Source organism: Drosophila montana, unplaced genomic scaffold (genome assembly GCF_035044405.1).
Source record: "Drosophila montana isolate Dmon_TW-CO22-7 unplaced genomic scaffold, ASM3504440v1 contig_3633_1, whole genome shotgun sequence".
In the NCBI taxonomy this organism is placed as follows: domain Eukaryota; kingdom Metazoa; phylum Arthropoda; class Insecta; order Diptera; family Drosophilidae; genus Drosophila; species Drosophila montana.
The window spans coordinates 14,855-34,376 of record NW_026998518.1 but is presented as its reverse complement, the minus strand read 5'-3'; the positions used below and the strand labels follow the sequence as shown (position 1 = coordinate 34,376).

The window sequence follows — 19,522 nt, the reverse complement described above, 5'->3', positions numbered from 1 at the left end:
GACTGATAGTCCAGTTCACGCGAGAAATATTCAAGCACGTTGTACTCAATTCGCAGCAAAATGCAGCTAAGGTCGAAATTTACAAAGTTCTGATTTAAAGCCCAAAATCCTAAACTTAAGCTAAGAAATTGGTCTTGTAGTAAATATTTACTAATTAGTTTAAATCCCTATTTCTTGTCAAGGCTCATGTAGACCTAAATTAGGATTATCAATATCAATTTTACAGATCAAAACTATAACTTACAGCCTATTTTTTTCTCTGAGTGTATAGCTTGCAATAATTGCTTAAATTTGGTTGCTTTCATTTTTGCATAGTTCTAAAAGCTTCTTTTATTTTTGGTCTATTTACAGGGTCTTTGCCCCGGCAACCGGTTACGCATCTTGAACTCGTACGATTCGGGCTGTTTCTCACCGTCGCCGGCCAGTTCGCCAATACCCTCGCTGGCGGCCAGTACGGCCACCTTGAACAGTTCCATCTGCTCGGCGGAGATCTATGAGAACGGTTCCATCATCAGCGCATCGGGCGCATCTGGCAGCAATGCGGACAGCCAATCCACAGGCTCAACCTCATCCAACGGACAGGGCCGCGGTGCACGCAGATCGTGGCATGTCTCACCGAACAAGGTAGGTTAAACGTAGTTTTTTTTTTTAATTTTGTTATTTTTTAATTTAACGCTTCGTCTGCGTTTCCTTGACGGCAACCAACTCCCTCGAGACGCCCCTGGGGCTGCTCCTAATTGATATCATTTCATTTAGTTTTCATTTAATTTGATTTTTCTGATGCCCTTGTAGAGGGTCGTTTAGCTTTGTCAGAAAATGTGTAAAGCAGAGCAGAAGATGTGTTCGATCCAAGATAGAAATCGAACGAACCGGATCCAATATATCATATAGCTACAATAGGAACGATCGGTCTAATATTAAGATCTTGTATAAACAATTTTATGAAAAGTATCTTAACGAAACTTGATATTTACGAGTGCGACAAGGATCCTCCTTTATTTGAACTAAATCATGTCAACATTGGACGACTATATCATATAGATCTATAGGTAGAATCGGTCGAATACTGAGTTTTAATATGGAGAAATTATCAGATTCTCGAGATATCTTGACCAAACGAACTTATCTATTGTCCTCACATAACTGAAAAATCGTAAGCTTTATATCTGCAAAGGGTATTTCCTCTTCGGTATGCCAAAGTTAACCTTTCTTTCCTGTTTTTTGTTGTTTCTTTTTTTGGTTTTTTGGCATTTTGCAGCGTCTGGCTAATTTATTTTTGGCTTGTTCGTCTTTGGGTCGTGGCTACTGCGCTTTTTTAAATTTGTATTTTTTTGCTGAATTATGATATCCGTCTGGAAAGTGAAAGAAAGTAATTTCTCGACTCCGCCGGTTTTCCATCATTATGGCCCGGCCATCGTTCACTCTGCACGTCAATTGCGTGTCGTAATTGTGCAATTAATAAGAGCCAAGTGGAGAGTCGGGACGAGATTGTTGTGGATGCTGAGGCTTAAACTGAAACTGAAACTGAGGCTGGGGCTGGGGCTGGGGCTGATGCACTGCATCGCCGCCAGCTGGCTGCGTGTGCGCATGTCCAACGGGTTTCCGTTTTTCCTAGTTTCTTCTTCTTTTTGGCCTGTCTTTGCATATGGCTCGTAATTTGCCAATTTGTCAGCTGGACATGCGTTTTATTTGCATTTCAGTTGATCTTCTGCTGCATGGACTAGTCTCTCTCCTTGATTTGCCAAATCGATGTCTGTAATTAAAGGAAACGAATAATTTGCACTTGGCCAGACAGCTGGCATTTGTTGCAAAAACATGAAGCTCTATATGCAAATAACTGAAGCAGCTAGCTCAAGTTTTAAGCTAACTTTAACCAAATCGAATTTGTGATATTCTGAGAAAGGCTTTAAAGCGGGTTGAGCCTGGAATTGCAAATAATTATTGAGCATGGATCGAACCTTAAGCCGCAGCAGCTCTATTAGGAAGCCTGAACCAAACCCTATTGAAAAAATTGTTTTAATATTGCTAAAGTATAGTAAATAAGCAATATTTCAAATTTGGCTTCATAGATGTGAAAAGCGGGTTCACGAACCGTAACCCTGAGGCGAATCATTGGTTCCAACCGTGAAGCGAAACACTTAACATTTTTGTCGGGTTTGCGGCCATATCTCCGACACATCATCATGTTGTTTGACCCACTCAATGGACAATTACCCATGGCAATTGTTTCGTTCAGGCCTTTCAATTTCATTTGCCAATCCGTGTCAGTGCACTCCTCCTCCACCGCCTCCACCTCCACCTCCTCCTCCTCCTCCTCCTCCACCTCATCCTCCTCCACCTCCTCCATCACTTTGGAGCTTGCATAACCGCATTCATAATTGTCTATTATCATTAGCACCACATGCAATGGAGGCGTTCCAGCTTTGAACTTTGCCATCTGTGTGGATGGTTTTTTCTTTTATTTTTATTTTTATGTTTTGTATAATCTATGGGTCTATTGGTCTTACAGTCTCTCAGACTTTCGCTTTTCTTCGCACTTGGCGCAGCAAATCAAATAAAATAAAGTCCAAATTATAGAGTCTCGTAAACATTTCCTCGCATTATCGGCAGCTATCAATCTTTTTGCAGGCAAGTGAAACCATAAATTCAAATTTCAAATAAACGCTGCGCCAGAAGGAGAAGCGACCACACCCCCACCCCTGCCTCCCTGCCCCCTCCTCCTCCCATCAGGCATTTGATTTGTTGTCTGTCCATCGGTTTTGAGTCCAATCAACAAAAGCTGCAACTGCAAATTGCAACGGATTTTGTTGCCACTGGCACAGTGGAAGATTGCTTTTATGCTGGTGAAACCTTTCCATGGCGGAGACGAGACGAGACCTCGACATTTTCCACAGCGAAATGCACCGCTGGCCATAAAGCTGGCTGCGAGGGGCGGGGCAGGAGTGCAGAGGAGTCTGAAGTGGTAGCTGTAAAAAATTAAATGCCGCTTTTGTTCAATTTGACTTGTCTATGCTGTTAAGTTTTATTGATTCGGCTCACAAGAAGAAACACAAGGAAAATCACACGTCAAATTGAAAAGCTCCACTCGAAAGCGTCAAAAACTTAACGCGGCTGACGCACTGCAGCCAGACAGGGAGAGGAGGAGGGGGAGGAACTCTCGCACTTGACTGGGACCCAGCCGAGTTGGCTAGCCACTAACACCTGTAAGCGCCGCCAACAGGTGGAAACGAGTTGAACAATTTCTGAAGTGCCGTCTAAGTCTTTAGCTTTGTGTTCCGAGTGCCACATATCATATGCGTATCGGCTGCATTCCCCCAAACTTAATTGAGAACGGAAATGTCTTGAACTGAATTGTTGCGCAACATTGTTGGGCAGCCCAAATGCTGCAAGTGTCTGCCGCGAGGCCGGCCCACGTTCCACAACAAATCTATTCGCAGCCAGCCAGATAAGCTGAGTGTGTGTGTGTGTGTGTGTGTGTGTGGTTGCTTCTCAAGTCGAATCTTGAATACCCTTGACAAGGCAATAGACATTTGCTGCTGGAAGTTTCCTAAGAACTCTCAAAAGGCTCCCAAGAATTGTTGCTCAGCTTAGGTACAAAAGTTTTTGAAGTCCTCACAATATTTATTGAACTAAGAACGCGAATTTTTAACTTATGCTATTTTTCCTTTAAATTCTAAAATGCCAGACTCAAATATTTTAATTGAGTTCTATCTAAGATAGTTTGTATTTCCATTAAAAACGTTGATCACTTATTTTATATTTGAAAATTCTTGTTTTAAATAATTTTTCAATGTTTTCTTTCCATTATGTTAAATTTTTATTGATATTCAAAGGCTCTAGAGCATCTCTTCCCACCAGAGTAGAATTGAGAGCCGAATATTTCTCTGAGCTTGTTTACATAATGTCACATTTATTCTTAAATAAAAACAATTTTGATAAATTTAGCTTGTTTTTTAGCCTTTTTAAAGAGGCAAGCTCAAAAATGTGTCCATAACTTGTCTAAATTTTAACCGATTTTTAAGGTTGATAATTTTATAAGAAGCTTTTTATATATCCCATATATATTTCACTCCTAAGCCCTGCTTGAACATGTACTTTTTATACAAAACTCTTTTATTTTTGGCCCAGTTTCCATGGACAAGCGACTATAATTTATGGCTGTAGCTAAAATAGAAACCTTAAAACATTTTTATAATCAATTCAAACAAACTATATAATATTGTGCAGAGGCCTGTTGCTGGTGTCGTCAACAAAATAAGAAAAGCCACATAAATATTAACGTCTCATTGTCGGCCTGACCAAAAATAAATCCCAGTGGGGACATTGGCCAAATCCGAGACGGCAACTGAGAGACTGCAAGACCGAGGCAGCCAAGCGGACGGCTCCACCGTTAGGCAGCGGCCAAGATTGTGACAATTTCGAGTTCCTTGAGCCCACATAAGAGTCTGAAAGACCAAGACTCCACGAAGCGTGGTCACGCACTGCCCATAAAACTGCGTCCACGTCCGCGTCCGCGTCTGCCTCTGCGTCTGAGTCCGCGAGTCCAAGTCAGGTTGCCGAATGGCCAACTGCAGCCAACTGCATCGAGATTTATGGCAATGTGGTCAGCTCTCTGGCTGGAGCTGAGACTCCGCTTGCTGCCGCTGGAGCATTTCCAAAAAGAGTTTTCGAGTGAGGAAAACATGTCATTTTTATTTCAATGACCAAAAATGGACACAAAATGCCAGCCAGAAGCAAATCGCAACAACAATAACTCTTCATTGTTGTTGTTGTCTTTGGCTCGGCTGAGATTTGTGCATGACCAAAGTTAGACGAACTTATAAAGAAGAGAAGAGCTCTGCCCATAAGGCAAGACCTGGCCCCGGTCCGAGGAGGATGAGGATGAGGATGAGGCCGAAGCGAATGCGGATTTCTTTGGCTCTGAATGTTGTGAAATCGCTTGCGCTCCAAATATATTTATAAATATCTTTGTGTATATATATGGCAAGGTCACAAGTGCCAATCCTAGGGATTAACGGTTCCAATTCAACCTAATGATCAGCTCTGGACTTTAATAAATAGCCATTAATTAAGTTTCCCAAAAGGCAAGCACTTGAAATTTGCGGCACTGATTGAGGCAAGATCTCAGCATGACGCCACAGAAATAAATTTAAGAAAAAGCAACTAAGAGTGCTTTTGTCGGGAGTGTGCGACTATGAGATGCTCTGCGCATATGGTGCTCCATTAAAGAAAGGCTAGAACGACTTGGCTGTTGATGCTGATCAAGAATATATATATACTTTATAAGCTACTGCATGTGTGACACCTTGATAGCCCCTTACCCCCCTTATACCCATTGCGTACAGGGTATCAGTTAAAGATACAGCCTGCGGGCATTTTGGCTACTCACTTCAACGCAGTTCCTCACACTCTCTTCGATAGCCTCCAGCTTAAATTTACTTAACAACAATTTGCATATTTGTACAAATGTTTTTTTGTTCTTGTATTTGGTACGTGAGAAAATGTTGAAATTTTGTCAAAGAACTGTCCATGCCCCTCCTCTGATAAGTATGTGTGTGCGTGTGCGTGTGTGTGTGTGTGCGTGTGTGTGCAGGTGTGGTAGGTGGGAGAGCAGCATTGAAATGCATCAAATGAGCTGCAAAGATACAAATCTTGTGCGGCTACCGTGCTCTGTGCTCCATGGAATTTAAACGGGGCCATAAAAACAAACATAGAATATTGTGACAGCCGAACAGATTTAAAAGATTCTCGCACAGAAGCAACAATCCTGCCATAAAAAAAATGTAAAGAACTAAAAAGAAACGTCTGCGATCGTGCTGTGAATTTCAACTTTCAACTATCAAAATCCAATTAAAAATGGCCGAAAGATAAAAAGAAAGAACAACAAACCGAGCTGTTGCCAATTTTTTTAATGCTGCGCCCCCTGGCGGCCATTTTAATGGCCCATTTCGCAGCGCTGCCGTGCCCCATGGGCGGGTAGGTGGGCGGTGAAGGGGGGGTCAGGTATTGCGACCCATTAAAAAGTGCCCCAAATGTGTCATAAACATTTATTTCTGATCTATGGGAACAGTCGCTTTCCATAACAAAAATCGAGGCCAGACAAACAATAACGGCACAAAAAACAAATGGAAAAGTCACGCAAAATTGCCTGGAAAAATCAGCATGAAATATCAAAGAAAAGTGACCTCCTTGAAGCCAGGCCGCATCGCAAATCCCGCTGTGCTGACCCATATCATGAAAACTAGATTCAGGCCGAGCCCAAGAGAAACGGTTGGTCTTAAGTTGCCCAATCATTCCTTTTGTATACCCTTGTAGAGAGTATAATAATGTTAGCATGAATTATGTAACACACAGGAGAAGGCGATGCCTGCGAATTCATAATTCCGGTTTGCAAACTAGTCTCTCAGTTTTAAAGCTATCATCATCTGCCGGATCGGACCACTATATCATATAGCTTCCATAGAAAATAACAGACAAAAGTATGTTTTTGCATAAAATATTTGTTTGCTTCTTGAGATATGCAAAGCAAACTTGGCTTTTATTGGTTTTCCCAAGCTCCTTACATAAATTCATAATCCTATCAACTACTACTATATCTTGTACTATATCTTATCTAGATAGAATCGGTCGAAATTGACTTTTTGTACGAATAACTTTTCTGTAATTCAATATATAAAATCTTGAACAAACACCGCTTCCCGAGCGCCTTAATTTGTCAAGCACTAAGACATATGTCTAGAAGAGTATTTGATGTTCGGCATGCCGAAGCTAGCCGTTCTTTATTGTCTTGGCTTCTAAATGGATCCTGCCGCTGCGTTCAGCTGCGCTGATTTATCCCAATTGATAAGAGCGTCCTTTAGTGCCGTTTTTGTGTTGCAGCTGTTTTAAGGACCGACTTTTATGTATGTGAGTATCCTTTTCGAGAAGCATATTTGTTTTTGGCGAATTGTGACTCGTGTTACGCGTCAACTGACACTTGAAAAGGACTCGAACGGACGAGGGAACGAAAGGCAACTGCCGCCAAAGTGGACGCACTTCAGGTAGCCGCCCAAGGGTTGCCCCTGCCCCTGAAACGTGGCCCTATTCTTAGGGGTTGGGTTTAACGGTTTACCTAATTGCGAATCGATTCAATATGCTGCCTAGTGCTTCTTTTATCGGCGGTAGGCGTGGCAGCTTGGTGCGTGCTCATTATAAACAGGGTAGCTGCGGCTATTGATGAATTTGGCATATGCTGTAATAATATTTCATCAATCGAGCAGATGGCGCAGTCATGCCGCGGCATATTACGAATAAATAAATAATGTTTAGGCTCTGTTCTTTATGCATTATGTGGCATAAAACATATTGCATGATAATTTCTTTTCTATTTGTAATCAACATTTTGAATACCCTCCTCAATATCCTTCCAAGCTTCTCTTCTCTTTCCATTGCACTTTTATGCGATTTCCCCCTATTTGGTTCATTGTTTAGCTCAGGTTCAGGTTTAGTTTACCTTGACACTGAACGGCATTGAGCTGCAGCCGCTAAATTTCCCTGTATCTTTGTGCGCATGCCCAAAACAGTTCCCAGTATTTTCTTACAAGCTGCATTCTTTGCAATTTCATTTCGAGTCCATTTCCCAGTCAAGTTTTTTCCATTGAACAGTGAAGTTTTCTTCAACGCAATTTTCATTTTGTCTGTCTGATTTTTCTTTTTTATTAATTGGCATTAATTGATAACAAAATGTGATAGTTGCCTGGGAATAACTAACAGCCAGACAGACAGGTGTGCGCCAGACTCGAGCTCAGCTATTTTACCTTTCATTCATAAAATGTGGAAAAGGTTCTATAACAACAATTGTGAAAATCGATACAAGTAACGCGTAGTAAAGGGCGGAGTTTCACGGGCTTACCTAGCCACGGCAACGACAACTATAGACACAAATATATGAAGTTGGAATTACCACTAAAATTTCAGTTATTATTACGACTGATGTTTTCAACTAAAGTCAAACTAAGAAATCCATTTTTTTTAAATAAATTAAATAAAACATATTTTTATAAATATGTTCGATGATTAAGAAATTTTTAAAATTATTATTATTACAAATTATTAAAAATATGTCCGATTGTTAAAAATTTCGTCTTCTGTTTTCTCGGGGGCTTGAACCCCAAAATTTGTGCTCTGTGTGGCGAATTAACCTTTCAATTAATATTTTTACGATAAGCATTTGGGAAGGTCCGTATTCACACATAAGTACTCCGTACTCCTCCTTTACGAGAGCCATATCTGGTTGAAAAAGTTCCCAAGAAGAATTCCCATAACGAATATTGTAAAACCTAAAATATATATATTTATTCCAATGGGTCGTTCAACTGGACTGTTTGTTTTTATGCCAAGCCCAAGCCCTAAATGCACTCCCTAAATCCAAGCCAAGAGCCCCACCCGAAACGCTTCCCATTCAAAGTACTTCTCTAATTCTCTTCTCCCTTCTCCAATTGCAGGTCATTACGCCGCAGCGGCACGGTGATGTGTACATCTACAACAGCTCGCCGGGTACATTGTGTGGAGCGCCGCGTTCACCGCATCCTCAGCAGATTTACGGCAACCAAGGCATCTATCAGAACCTCGGCATGATGATGGGCACACCGAATGGCAATGGCGGCAGCGAGTTCGAGACCTACGACATACCCAAGCCGGCCACGCCCGTGCCCCTCAATTATGACGGTCCGGGCAGGCAGGGTGTGCGTACGCCCACAACGGGCTCGGCGCTGGGCGCCCGATTTGATTCGCTCAAGAGCGTGGGCGCTTCCATGTCCATTGAGGAGGAGTCTTACGATGTGCCACGCCCACTGTTGCAACAGCAGCAGCAGCAGCCGCACACGCTAACGCCCAGCAGTTCTGCATCCTCGCTGCTGACCAGCGACAGCTTGTCGCTGAGCTTCTCCAGCTCCAATCGCAGCTCGCTGGCCAACATGCCGGACTATGATATACCACGCCGTAACCCGTTGCCCGTGCGGCCACATCAGCGGCCGCATGCCGCCAGCTACGACTTTCCGCTGCTGCCGCCGCTGCAGGAGCAGGATCAGCAGCAGCAACAGCAGCAGCAGCGCATGTCGACCCACCTGCCCACCAATGGCAGCCAAGCGCTGGGCGGCACCAAAGAGCTGCCGCTGGAGCTGAACTCGGCGCTGGACACGCTGGCCAAGCTGCAGTCGCAGACGACCCAGGCCATAACGCGTCTGCTCAGCTTTGTGGTGCCGCATTGGCGCACCCGGGCACAGCTGGAGCCGCACATTATGGAACTGCGGCTGGCTGCACTGCGTCTGCGCACCGCGCTGCACGATCTGGCGGAGTTTGGCGAGGGAGCGCTGGGCAATGCGCAGCGTTCCGAGGACAGGAATTTGGCCCTAAAGCTGCGGCCCTTAGTGCGTGCACTGCGCGACGCCAACAAGCTCATCCAGGACTCCTCGGAGGCGTTGGATGCACAGGGCGGCGGCTGGTCCGTGGAGCAGCTGGCGCGCAGCGATGAGAAACACGGCTGCCGGCCACCTGATAGTCTGGATCAGCTGATGGCCTGCGCCCAGACACTCACCGAGGATGTGCGCTCCACGACCAGCTTCATCCAGGGCAATGCCTCGCTGCTGTTCAAGCGGCAGCTGCCCGCGGAGCAGCCCAGTTCACAGAATGGTGGCAGTCGCGGCAGCGCCGAGTGGCTGGAGGACTACGACTATGTGGCCTTCGAGTCCAAGGATGCGGCTGCCAAAAAGAATCAGGCGCTACGAGATGCCATACCCGCCGGCCTCAAGACCCAGTTCGATTGTGCGCTCAAGATCGCCGAGTGCACGGCCATGGGCACTTCGGTGTCAACGGCGGTGCCCACCACGCCCACAGCCGCGCCCAACAAGTCGCCGGAGATGACGGACAAGGATAAGAAGGTGGTGCGCTACTATGCCCAGCAGATCACCACGCATATGGGCAACCTACTGCAGGCGATCGATTCGTTCCTGGAGACGGTGGAGAAGAATCAGCCGCCAAAGTTTTTTATTGCCTACGGCAAGTTTGTTGTGGTCAGTGCCCATAATCTGGTCAGCATTGGTGACGATGTGCATCGCAATATCTCGAAGGAGGCGCTGCGCGAGAAGATACTGCATTGCACCAATGCCCTCTCCGACGCCCTCAAGACCTGTGTGCTCAAGTCCAAGAAGGCGGCGGCCCATTTCCCCAGCGGCAGTGCCGTCCAAGAAATGGTCGATTCCGTGGTGCACATCAATAATCTGGCGCGTGATCTCAAGACAGTGATGCTGCAGGCCGTTAAATTGTCCGCCGGAGATGGCGCCTGAATTGTTAGCTGTTTCAAGGTGACGACGATCCTAAGCAGACAGTATTTTGGAGCGATTAGCGATCGCGTAGGCTTCCAAGGTCTTCCAGGCAGGCAGCTGGCAATGTTCCTTACTCTGGTAACCACGCTTTGACTATGCAATAAACCCAACAGCATACACATATGCCAATTGGCATATCCCCGCACGCATCGATCCTCGAGATATATATATGAATACATATATCATTTGCATTGTGATATATGCACATCCCCCGATATCATACATATGTATATGTGTACAAGGATCACGCATATGTATATACAATTGCAATAAATATGCATAATAATTACGATTACGATTACGATTACGATTACGATTACCATTACGATTACGATAACATTTAGTTTATATTTATTGTTTTTGAGGTTAAGTATCTGTAAATAGCACTCCTTTATCCTTAAATCTAGGTTTCCTTTTGTACATTTGTATTTCAAAATGCGAGACCCGCAAAATTATGTTGTATCAGCAAAGCATTTCAGCAGATAATATTATGTATGTAGTATATCGTAGAAATAGCTTTAACGCTTTCTATACCCATAACTAATAATAATACGCAAACCTAGCATGTAGCGGAAAACACATACATATACACATACATATATACATACATAGTCAAAATCTGTAAGATTTGCAAAAAACATTTTCGTTTGCGCAAGGCAATAGTCAGCAATATACAAGAAACATAATATAATAATTAGCCATACCATACTGTATGTTACAAATAAATATTATTACGCGATTCAACGCAAGCGCAGACTATAAATGAATAGTAATAAAATAATATATATTCAAAAAATTGTCATTTTTGTTGTTGCAAACTGATTAAGAATTTTGCAAGTAGTTCTAGGTATTTAAATTTAAATTATATTTTAACGGTAGTCACACGTACGATAAGTATCGCTATCGCTCGATAATATATACGTCAGCCTTGCGCTCCAAATATCGATTACACAATGTGAGCTTCACACATTGCACATAACCTTTGACCAAATCAATGTGTTGTGTCTGACGGAAACTCTAGACGAAATGTCTTAATTCAATTACTATTTCAAACATACTCAAATTGGTTGCTTTTCTACAAGATCTTTTGTGGCGGCAAACGATAAATGCTTCTTCTTCTATTCTGGTGAGTAGCTCATTTATTGGCGCCAATCTCTAAAATGTCGAAATTTCATAGATCTGTATAATGATCAAGAAGTTCAGCAGAAGGTGCAAGCAACATGCGTCACGGAGATCAAGACAAAAATATCTGTTATATAATATTTGTTGATTCCGAGTGGATGACCATACATGACATATGTAAGTGGACCCAATGCCATCGCTGCGGCCTGAAACGATGCTATAAGGGAGCGCACAAGATCCAAAAAATAAAATAAACAAACGGTTTATATATATAACCATAAAATGGATTGTGCTTTATTAATCAAAAGTACTCAACTTGTGCAGTATACAAATATCAAGTTACGGCTAATGGTATGTTTAATTTTTAATACATGTTAATATATTAAATGTATACTTATATCTTGGATACTATCCAAAGACAATTCCTTATTTATAATTAGTCTTACCAACTTATTAGTATTATTTAATTAATTAAGTAATTAGGAATAGGTTCTTCGTATTTTAATTCAAATTTCGTAAAAAAGTAACTGCACGATTAGTATCGATAGCTTTCGACAATAAGCAGGCCAGCGTTGCGCTGCACATATCGATAGTATTCATCGTGGCACACGTTAAGCACACTCTTTTCGTTCTGCCCACTGCGCAATTGGAAACTCGTCTGCTAAAACATAATAATAAATAAATAAAATATAAGTACATTACGCAAATTTGGCAGACTCACCAAATTTAAATTGCCATTTTGAGCAAAACATTTGAATGGGTTGTTTAATTATTGGCGGCAACCAATAACTTCTTCTTCTTCTATTTTTGCCATTAACATATTTAGTTGCGCAGAACGCTCTAAACTGTTGATTACAGTTTTGCTCAAAGATAAAGAACACAAGCGCTGCTCTAAAAGTCAGACGAAAGAAATCATGCTGCAATGTGTTTGTTGCAAATGCGGAGCGCTCGATTGCAACGCAGGTTCGACTTTGTGCCTCGCCTTCGCGGGAAGACATCAAGATCATTGTTTTTGTTGTGCGCAGCCACCTCGGATGAAATGTATCCACTGTAATATGTGGCGTGAGTTATCGCCAATGGAGGCGCACGGGCCCTGTGTTGGCGGTTCTTTGCATGTATTTGTCTATTCGGAGCCATGGCCGCCGTTCCCCGATAATAGCCCATTATCGCCGCTGCGCGCTATGCCAAGCACGGACGGCGATACGGAGCAAATATATAGAGCCCCCGACTCACCAGCACAGTCAAAGGAAAGCCTTAACGACATCGAGCGCGAACCGTATTCAGTTGCAGACGACCACATCGACAGCCCGGTGTCTGTCATAGATCTGGCCGACGACGATCAAGAGGGGCAGCAGGACGCGGATACAATGTCCGACGTGGATATCAAGCCAAAGCTATCAGTGAAATGCCAGTGGGTGAACATATCCGATATACAGAAGTGGACAAATTGCCAGCGCTGCGGCCTGGTGCGAATCCAAAAGAAGGGCTGGCTGCGTCATGTGCAATCGTGCGCACAAGACCCGAAATACAGATCGAATAAATTGTTTATACACCTCCACACAAAGGCCTGGTGCGGCATGCTGGTGCGAGATATTTACTGGGACAAGCACACTCATCCCGAGAATGGGACATGTGATATGTGCCGTCTAAGGTTCAGATCTGCAAATGTTATGTTCTATTTGTTTTTTAATCTATTTGATTCTATTGCAGCCGCATGAATAATGTACCTTTGCCATATCAACCAAAGCCACCGCCACGCAAGAACGAGATCACTTTGGAGAGAAATCGACGATCTCGTATGATAATTAGCCGTAGGAAACGTAGACAAACAATTGCCTTAGATACGGTTATACACAATGCAGGCGGCACGGACTCCATGCAAATTGTTGACTGCTCTTCGCTACGTCAAATCTAAGGCTCGTTCTAAGCAAGACAAAAAGTAGCACCATTATTATGTTTACTTTACTTTAGCTATGTATGTATAAGTATAACGCTTTATTGACCAAAAGTGCATTACATGTGTATCCAAAGGATTAAAATATCCCAGTTAGACGACTGGTGTGTCAGGAAATTCATAAGAAGTATAACAAATATATCCAAGTATATCCGAATTTTACGCATCCTTGGCACATCGAAACCCTAAATTGCTAGCCGAACTGTCTTCGGTATTTTGGGAACGCGCTGCGCAACGATAGCGATAGCAATAGGATTTGTGACACAAATAGGAGCCGCCCTTTTTGACGCGATTCGGGCTCTCGCTGGTGTCGCCGGCCTGCCACAGGTCTGACGTCCATTCCCAGACGTTGCCCACCATGTTGTATAGATCGTAGACGTTCTGACGAAACTCATCTACTGGACACGTAAATAGATAGCCATCCTGTTCGGTGTTGCCATCGGGAAACTCGCCCTGCCATATGTTGAGCCAGTGCTTATCCTGGGGCATCAGCTTGTTGCCCCAGGGAAATAGCTTACGCTGCTTGCCACCCCGGCAGGCCACCTCCCATTCCGCCTCGCTGGGCAATCGTTTGCCAGCCCACGCACAATAGGCAACAGCATCGCGCCAGGAAACATGCACAACCGGATGTTGCTCCAGACCTAGAAAGCAATGAGGATGCAGTCATATCGTGTTGTCATTTGGTGGCAAACGTACCTTGCAAATTGCTAGCGATGCCGTTTGGCCTACGCCAGTTAGCGCCGCTGACTTTGTACCACCAAAGCGCATTGGCCACGCGGTAATCCTCCAGCTCCGCCTGCTGTGCTGGCGACAACATTGTCTTGAACAGAAAACTATCGCCAAAGCGTTCCGCTTCAGTCGTATAGTTTGCGGCTTCAACGAATTTTGCAAAATTGGCATTGGATACTTCGAACTTGTCCAAGTAGAAGTCTTTGATCTTAACCAGACGCTCTGGAGCTTCTCCATCTGCCTGAAAATGCGGCTCATCCGTGCCGATATTCACGCTCCCGCCTGGTATAAGTGACATGCCTACAATCTCCGGTTCAGCCTCCGGATAGTAGTCGCGATAATGTTTATTTTTATTGCGCCCCTGCTGCTGGCACACCTGTTGCGCCGGCTGCTCCTCGGATTTAGTTTGAGCGGCATCCGGAGCATCCCTTTCCAATTTGTTGCAGCCGCAGTCGCCGTGGGCATTGTGGTAAAAAAACGCCAACAATAGAATTGCGGACTTCAATTGATTCATTTTGCTATTCTCGTAGCCGCAGTTGCGCAGCTGAGTGCCAGGGCTGCAATATACGGATTATATATTCGATGACAGTTCGATAACAATTCTCCCGCCAATTTTAATCATATTTGTATTTTTTATCGAAGTCAAAATTTAAATGCCAAATTAATCTACAGGTCCAAACACGAATCAAACATGAAGACGTATTTAGTTGTCTTAATGTTTTAAAAGTAGTCTATAAGTATTAACAAGCTTTACAAACTTACATTTTTGTCAGAATTGAATGAATCAAATCAACAATTGCGGAAAGGGTTTTGGAAACGACATACTTCCGCTCGTGCGAAAATCAAAACTTTTTTAAGGAACTTTTTAAATATTTCGGGTAAATATTGTCTGATTTTGAAATGTTAATTCTTACGGATTGAATTCTTTTTGAATTCTTACGGATCACTAATATCAATTGGCATTCAAACAAATTAAAAATCGATGGTAAGGACATAAAAATTGTCCTTATGGTGTGCGAGATATGGGTATTGTCTTTTTAAAGGACATTAAGTTCACTTTAAGGATCATTCTGATGTCATTTGGACAACATGTAGTCCTTGTCCTGATAACTTAGAACATGTATTAAGAAGGACGAAAATCCTTCAAGGAGCTCAGGAAAAGAGATTTTTGTCTCTAGAGATAAAAGACTGTAGATCAGCCGTGTCCTTGCCGATCATCCATGTCCATTTGCCAACCGTAAGTCCTAATCCTCCCAATTCACGGACGTAAAGGACGAAAGTCCTTTAGACAGCATAGATATGAGTACAATTCTTTCGTAATGTCCGATTTGGAAATTTTATACCATTTTATACTTGTAAGGATCAGTACTATCGATTGGCATCAAAAAAATAAAAATCTAAAATTTGATCAAAATCAACAAAATGGCAAGGGGTTACATCACGTTTTTTCTCAAATTCGGGGTCGGTTCGAAAATCAAAACATTTTTGATGATTTGTATTGAATATCTCGGGTAAATACTGACAGATTTTGAAATGTTATACCTTTTTGAATTCGTGGGGATCCCTACTATCAATCTGCATTCAAACATTTTAAAAATCGATTGGTTAAAAAAAGTGGTTGACCAAAAAACGATTTGTTTGTAAAGTCAACCTTTTTTGATGTTTTTTTTGAATATCTCGGCCAAATAATGTCCGATTTGAGAATTTTATACCATTATATACTCGTAAGGATCAGTACTATCGATTGGCATCAAAAAAATAAAAATCTAAAATTTGACCAAAATCAACAAAATGGCAAGGGGTTACATCACGTTTTTTCTCAAATTCGGGGTCGGTTCGAAAATCAAAACTTTTTTGATGATTTTTATTGAATATCTCGGGTAAATACTGACAGATTTTGAAATGTTATACCTTTTTGAATTCGTAGGGATCCCTACTATCAATCTGCATTCAAACATTTTAAAAATCGATTGGTTAAAAAAAGTATTTGACCAAAAACCGATTTGTTTGTAAAGTCAACCTTTTTTGATGATTTTTTGGAATATCTCGGCCAAATAATGTCCGATTTGGGAATTTTATACCATTTTATACTCGTAAGGATCAGTACTATCGATTGGCATCAAAAAAATAAAAATCTAAAATTTGACCAAAATCAACAAAATGGCAAGGGGTTACATCACGTTTTTTCTCAAATTCGGGGTCGGTTCGAAAATCAAAACTTTTTTGATGATTTTTGTTGAATATCTCGGGTAAATACTGACAGATTTTGAAATGTTATACCTTTTTGAATTCGTAGGGATCCCTACTATCAATCTGCATTCAAACATTTTAAAAATCGATTGGTTAAAAAAAGTAGTTGACCAAAAACCGATTTGTTTGTAAAGTCAACCTTTTTTGATGTTTTTTTTTGAATATCTCGGCCAAATATTGTCCGATTTGAGAATTTTATACCATTTTATACTCGTAAGGATCAGTACTATCGATTGGCATCAAAAAATAAAAATCTAAAATTTGACCAAAATCAACAAAATGGCAAGGGGTTACATCACGTTTTTTCTCAAATTCGGGGTCGGTTCGAAAATCAAAACTTTTTTGATGATTTTTATTGAATATCTCGGGTAAATACTGACAGATTTTGAAATGTTATACCTTTTTGAATTCGTAGGGATCCCTACTATCAATCTGCATTCAAACATTTTTAAAAACGATTGGTTAAAAAAAGTGGTTGACTAAAAACCGATTTGTTTGTAAAGTCAACCTTTTTTGATGTTTTTTTTGAATATCTCGGCCAAATAATGTCCGATTTGAGAATTTTATACCATTTTATACTCGTAAGGATCAGTACTATCGATTGGCATCAAAAAAATAAAAATCTAAAATTTGACCAAAATCAACAAAATGGCAAGGGGTTACATCACGTTTTTTCTCAAATTCGGGGTCGGTTCGAAAATCAAAACTCTTTTGATGATTTTTATTGAATATCTCGGGTAAATACTGACAGATTTTGAAATGTTATACCTTTTTGAATTCGTAGGGATCCCTACTATCAATCTGCATTCAAACATTTTTAAAAACGATTGGTTAAAAAAAGTGGTTGACCAAAAACCGATTTGTTTGTAAAGTCAACCTTTTTTGATGATTTTTTTGAATATCTCGGCCAAATAATGTCCGATTTGGGAATTTTATACCATTTTGGACTCGTTAGGATCAGTACTATCGATTGGCATCAAAAAAATAAAAATCTAAATTTTGACCAAAATCAACAAAATGGCAAGGGGTTACATCACGTTTTTTCTCAAATTCGGGGTCGGTTCGAAAATCAAAACTTTTTTGATGATTTTTATTGAATATCTCGGGTAAATACTGACAGATTTTGAAATGTTATACCTTTTTGAATTCGTAGGGATCCCTACTATCAATCTGCATTCAAACATTTTAAAAATCGATTGGTTAAAAAAAGTGGTTGACCAAAAACCGATTTGTTTGTAAAGTCAACCTTTTTTGATGTTTTTTTTGAATATCTCGGCCAAATAATGTCCGATTTGAGAATTTTATACCATTTTATACTCGTAAGGATCAGTACTATCGATTGGCATCAAAAAAATAAAAATCTAAAATTTGACCAAAATCAACAAAATGGCAAGGGGTTACATCACGTTTTTTCTCAAATTCGGGGTCGGTTCGAAAATCAAAACTTTTTTGATGATTTTTATTGAATATCTCGGGTAAATACTGACAGATTTTGAAATGTTATACCTTTTTGAATTCGTAGGGATCCCTACTATCAATCTGCATTCAAACATTTTAAAAATCGATTGGTTAAAAAAAGTGGTTGACCAAAAACCGATTTGTTTGTAAAGTCAACCTTTTTTGATGTTTTTTTTGAATATCTCGGCCAAATAATGTCCGATTTGAGAATTTTATACCATTTTATACTCGTAAGGATCAGTACTATCGATTGGCATCAAAAAAATAAAAATCTAAAATTTGACCAAAATCAACAAAATGGCAAGGGGTTACATCACGTTTTTTCTCAAATTCGGGGTCGGTTCGAAAATCAAAACTTTTTTGATGATTTTTATTGAATATCTCGGGTAAATACTGACAGATTTTAAAATGTTATACCTTTTTGAATTCGTAGGGATCCCTACTATCAATCTGCATTCAAACATTTTAAAAATCGATTGGTTAAAAAAAGTGGTTGACCAAAAACCGATTTGTTTGTAAAGTCAACCTTTTTTGATGATTTTTTTGAATATCTCGGCCAAATAATGTCCGATTTGAGAATTTTATACCATTTTATACTCGTAAGGATCAGTACTATCGATTGGCATCAAAAAAATAAAAATCTAAAATTTGACCAAAATCAACAAAATGGCAAGGGGTTACATCACGTTTTTTCTCAAATTCGGGGTCGGTTCGAAAATCAAAACTTTTTTGATGATTTTTATTGAATATCTCGGGTAAATACTGACAGATTTTGAAATGTTATACCTTTTTGAATTCGTAGGGATCCCTACTATCAATCTGCATTCAAACATTTTAAAAATCGATTGGTTAAAAAAAGTGGTTGACCAAAAACCGATTTGTTTGTAAAGTCAACCTTTTTTGATGATTTTTTTGAATATCTCGGCCAAATAATGTCCGATTTGAGAATTTTATACCACTTTATACTCGTAAGGATCAGTACTATCGATTGGCATCAAAAAAATAAAAATCTAAAATTTGACCAAAATCAACAAAATGGCAAGGGGTTACATCACGTTTTTTCTCAAATTCGGGGTCGGTTCGAAAATCAAAACTTTTTTGATGATTTTTATTGAATATCTCGGGTAAATACTGACAGATTTTGAAATGTTATACCTTTTTGAATTCGTAGGGATCCCTACTATCAATCTGCATTCAAACATTTTTAAAAACGATTGGTTAAAAAAAGTGGTTGACTAAAAACCGATTTGTTTGTAAAGTCAACCTTTTTTGATGTTTTTTAATATCTCGGCCAAATAATGTCCGATTTGGGAATTTTATACCATTTTTACTCGTAAGGATCAGTACTATCGATTGGCATCAAAAAAATAAAAACTAAAAAATCTTACATCACGTTTTTTCTCAAATTCGGGGTCGGTTCGAAAATCAAAACTTTTTTGATGATTTTTATTGAATATCTCGGGTAAATACTGACAGATTTTGAAATGTTATACCTTTTTGAATTCGTAGGGATCCCTACTATCAATCTGCATTCAAACATTTTAAAAACGATTGGTTAAAAAAAGTGGTTGACCAAAAACCGATTTGTTTGTAAAGTCAACCTTTTTTGATGATTTTTTGGAATATCTCGGCCAAATAATGTCCGATT

General features: G+C 40.7%; 3 protein-coding genes across 4 annotated transcripts in view; 2 read left to right on the top strand and 1 right to left on the bottom strand.

Moving 5' to 3' along the window:
• Positions 1-11,157, top strand: part of p130CAS (Serine_rich_CAS and FAT-like_CAS_C domain-containing protein p130CAS) — a 30,590-nt gene extending 19,433 nt beyond the window's left edge. Inside the window, exons 3-4 of one of the 2 annotated variants that reach the window (XM_064692692.1) lie at positions 352-624; positions 8,484-11,157. In XM_064692692.1, coding sequence (XP_064548762.1) covers positions 352-624; positions 8,484-10,322 — 2,112 coding nt within the window. In that variant the 3' untranslated portion in view covers positions 10,323-11,157. Of the gene's footprint in view, positions 1-351; positions 625-7,630; positions 7,765-8,483 lie in introns of those variants that run through there. The other variant, XM_064692693.1, reaches the window with a different exon arrangement.
• A 1,148-nt stretch (positions 11,158-12,305) lies between these two features.
• Positions 12,306-13,594, top strand: LOC135435565 (uncharacterized). Its single transcript, XM_064692696.1, has 2 exons — positions 12,306-13,134; positions 13,194-13,594. The coding sequence occupies exons 1-2, from the start codon at positions 12,398-12,400 to the stop codon at positions 13,396-13,398; spliced, it is 942 nt and encodes a 313-aa protein (XP_064548766.1). The 5' UTR covers positions 12,306-12,397; the 3' UTR covers positions 13,399-13,594.
• LOC135435564 (formylglycine-generating enzyme) lies at positions 13,460-14,715 on the bottom strand. Its single transcript, XM_064692695.1, has 2 exons — positions 14,134-14,715; positions 13,460-14,078 (listed from the first exon to the last, which is right to left on the bottom strand). The coding sequence occupies exons 1-2, from the start codon at positions 14,678-14,680 to the stop codon at positions 13,597-13,599; spliced, it is 1,029 nt and encodes a 342-aa protein (XP_064548765.1). The 5' UTR covers positions 14,681-14,715; the 3' UTR covers positions 13,460-13,596.
• Between the last annotated feature and the right edge of the window lie 4,807 nt (positions 14,716-19,522).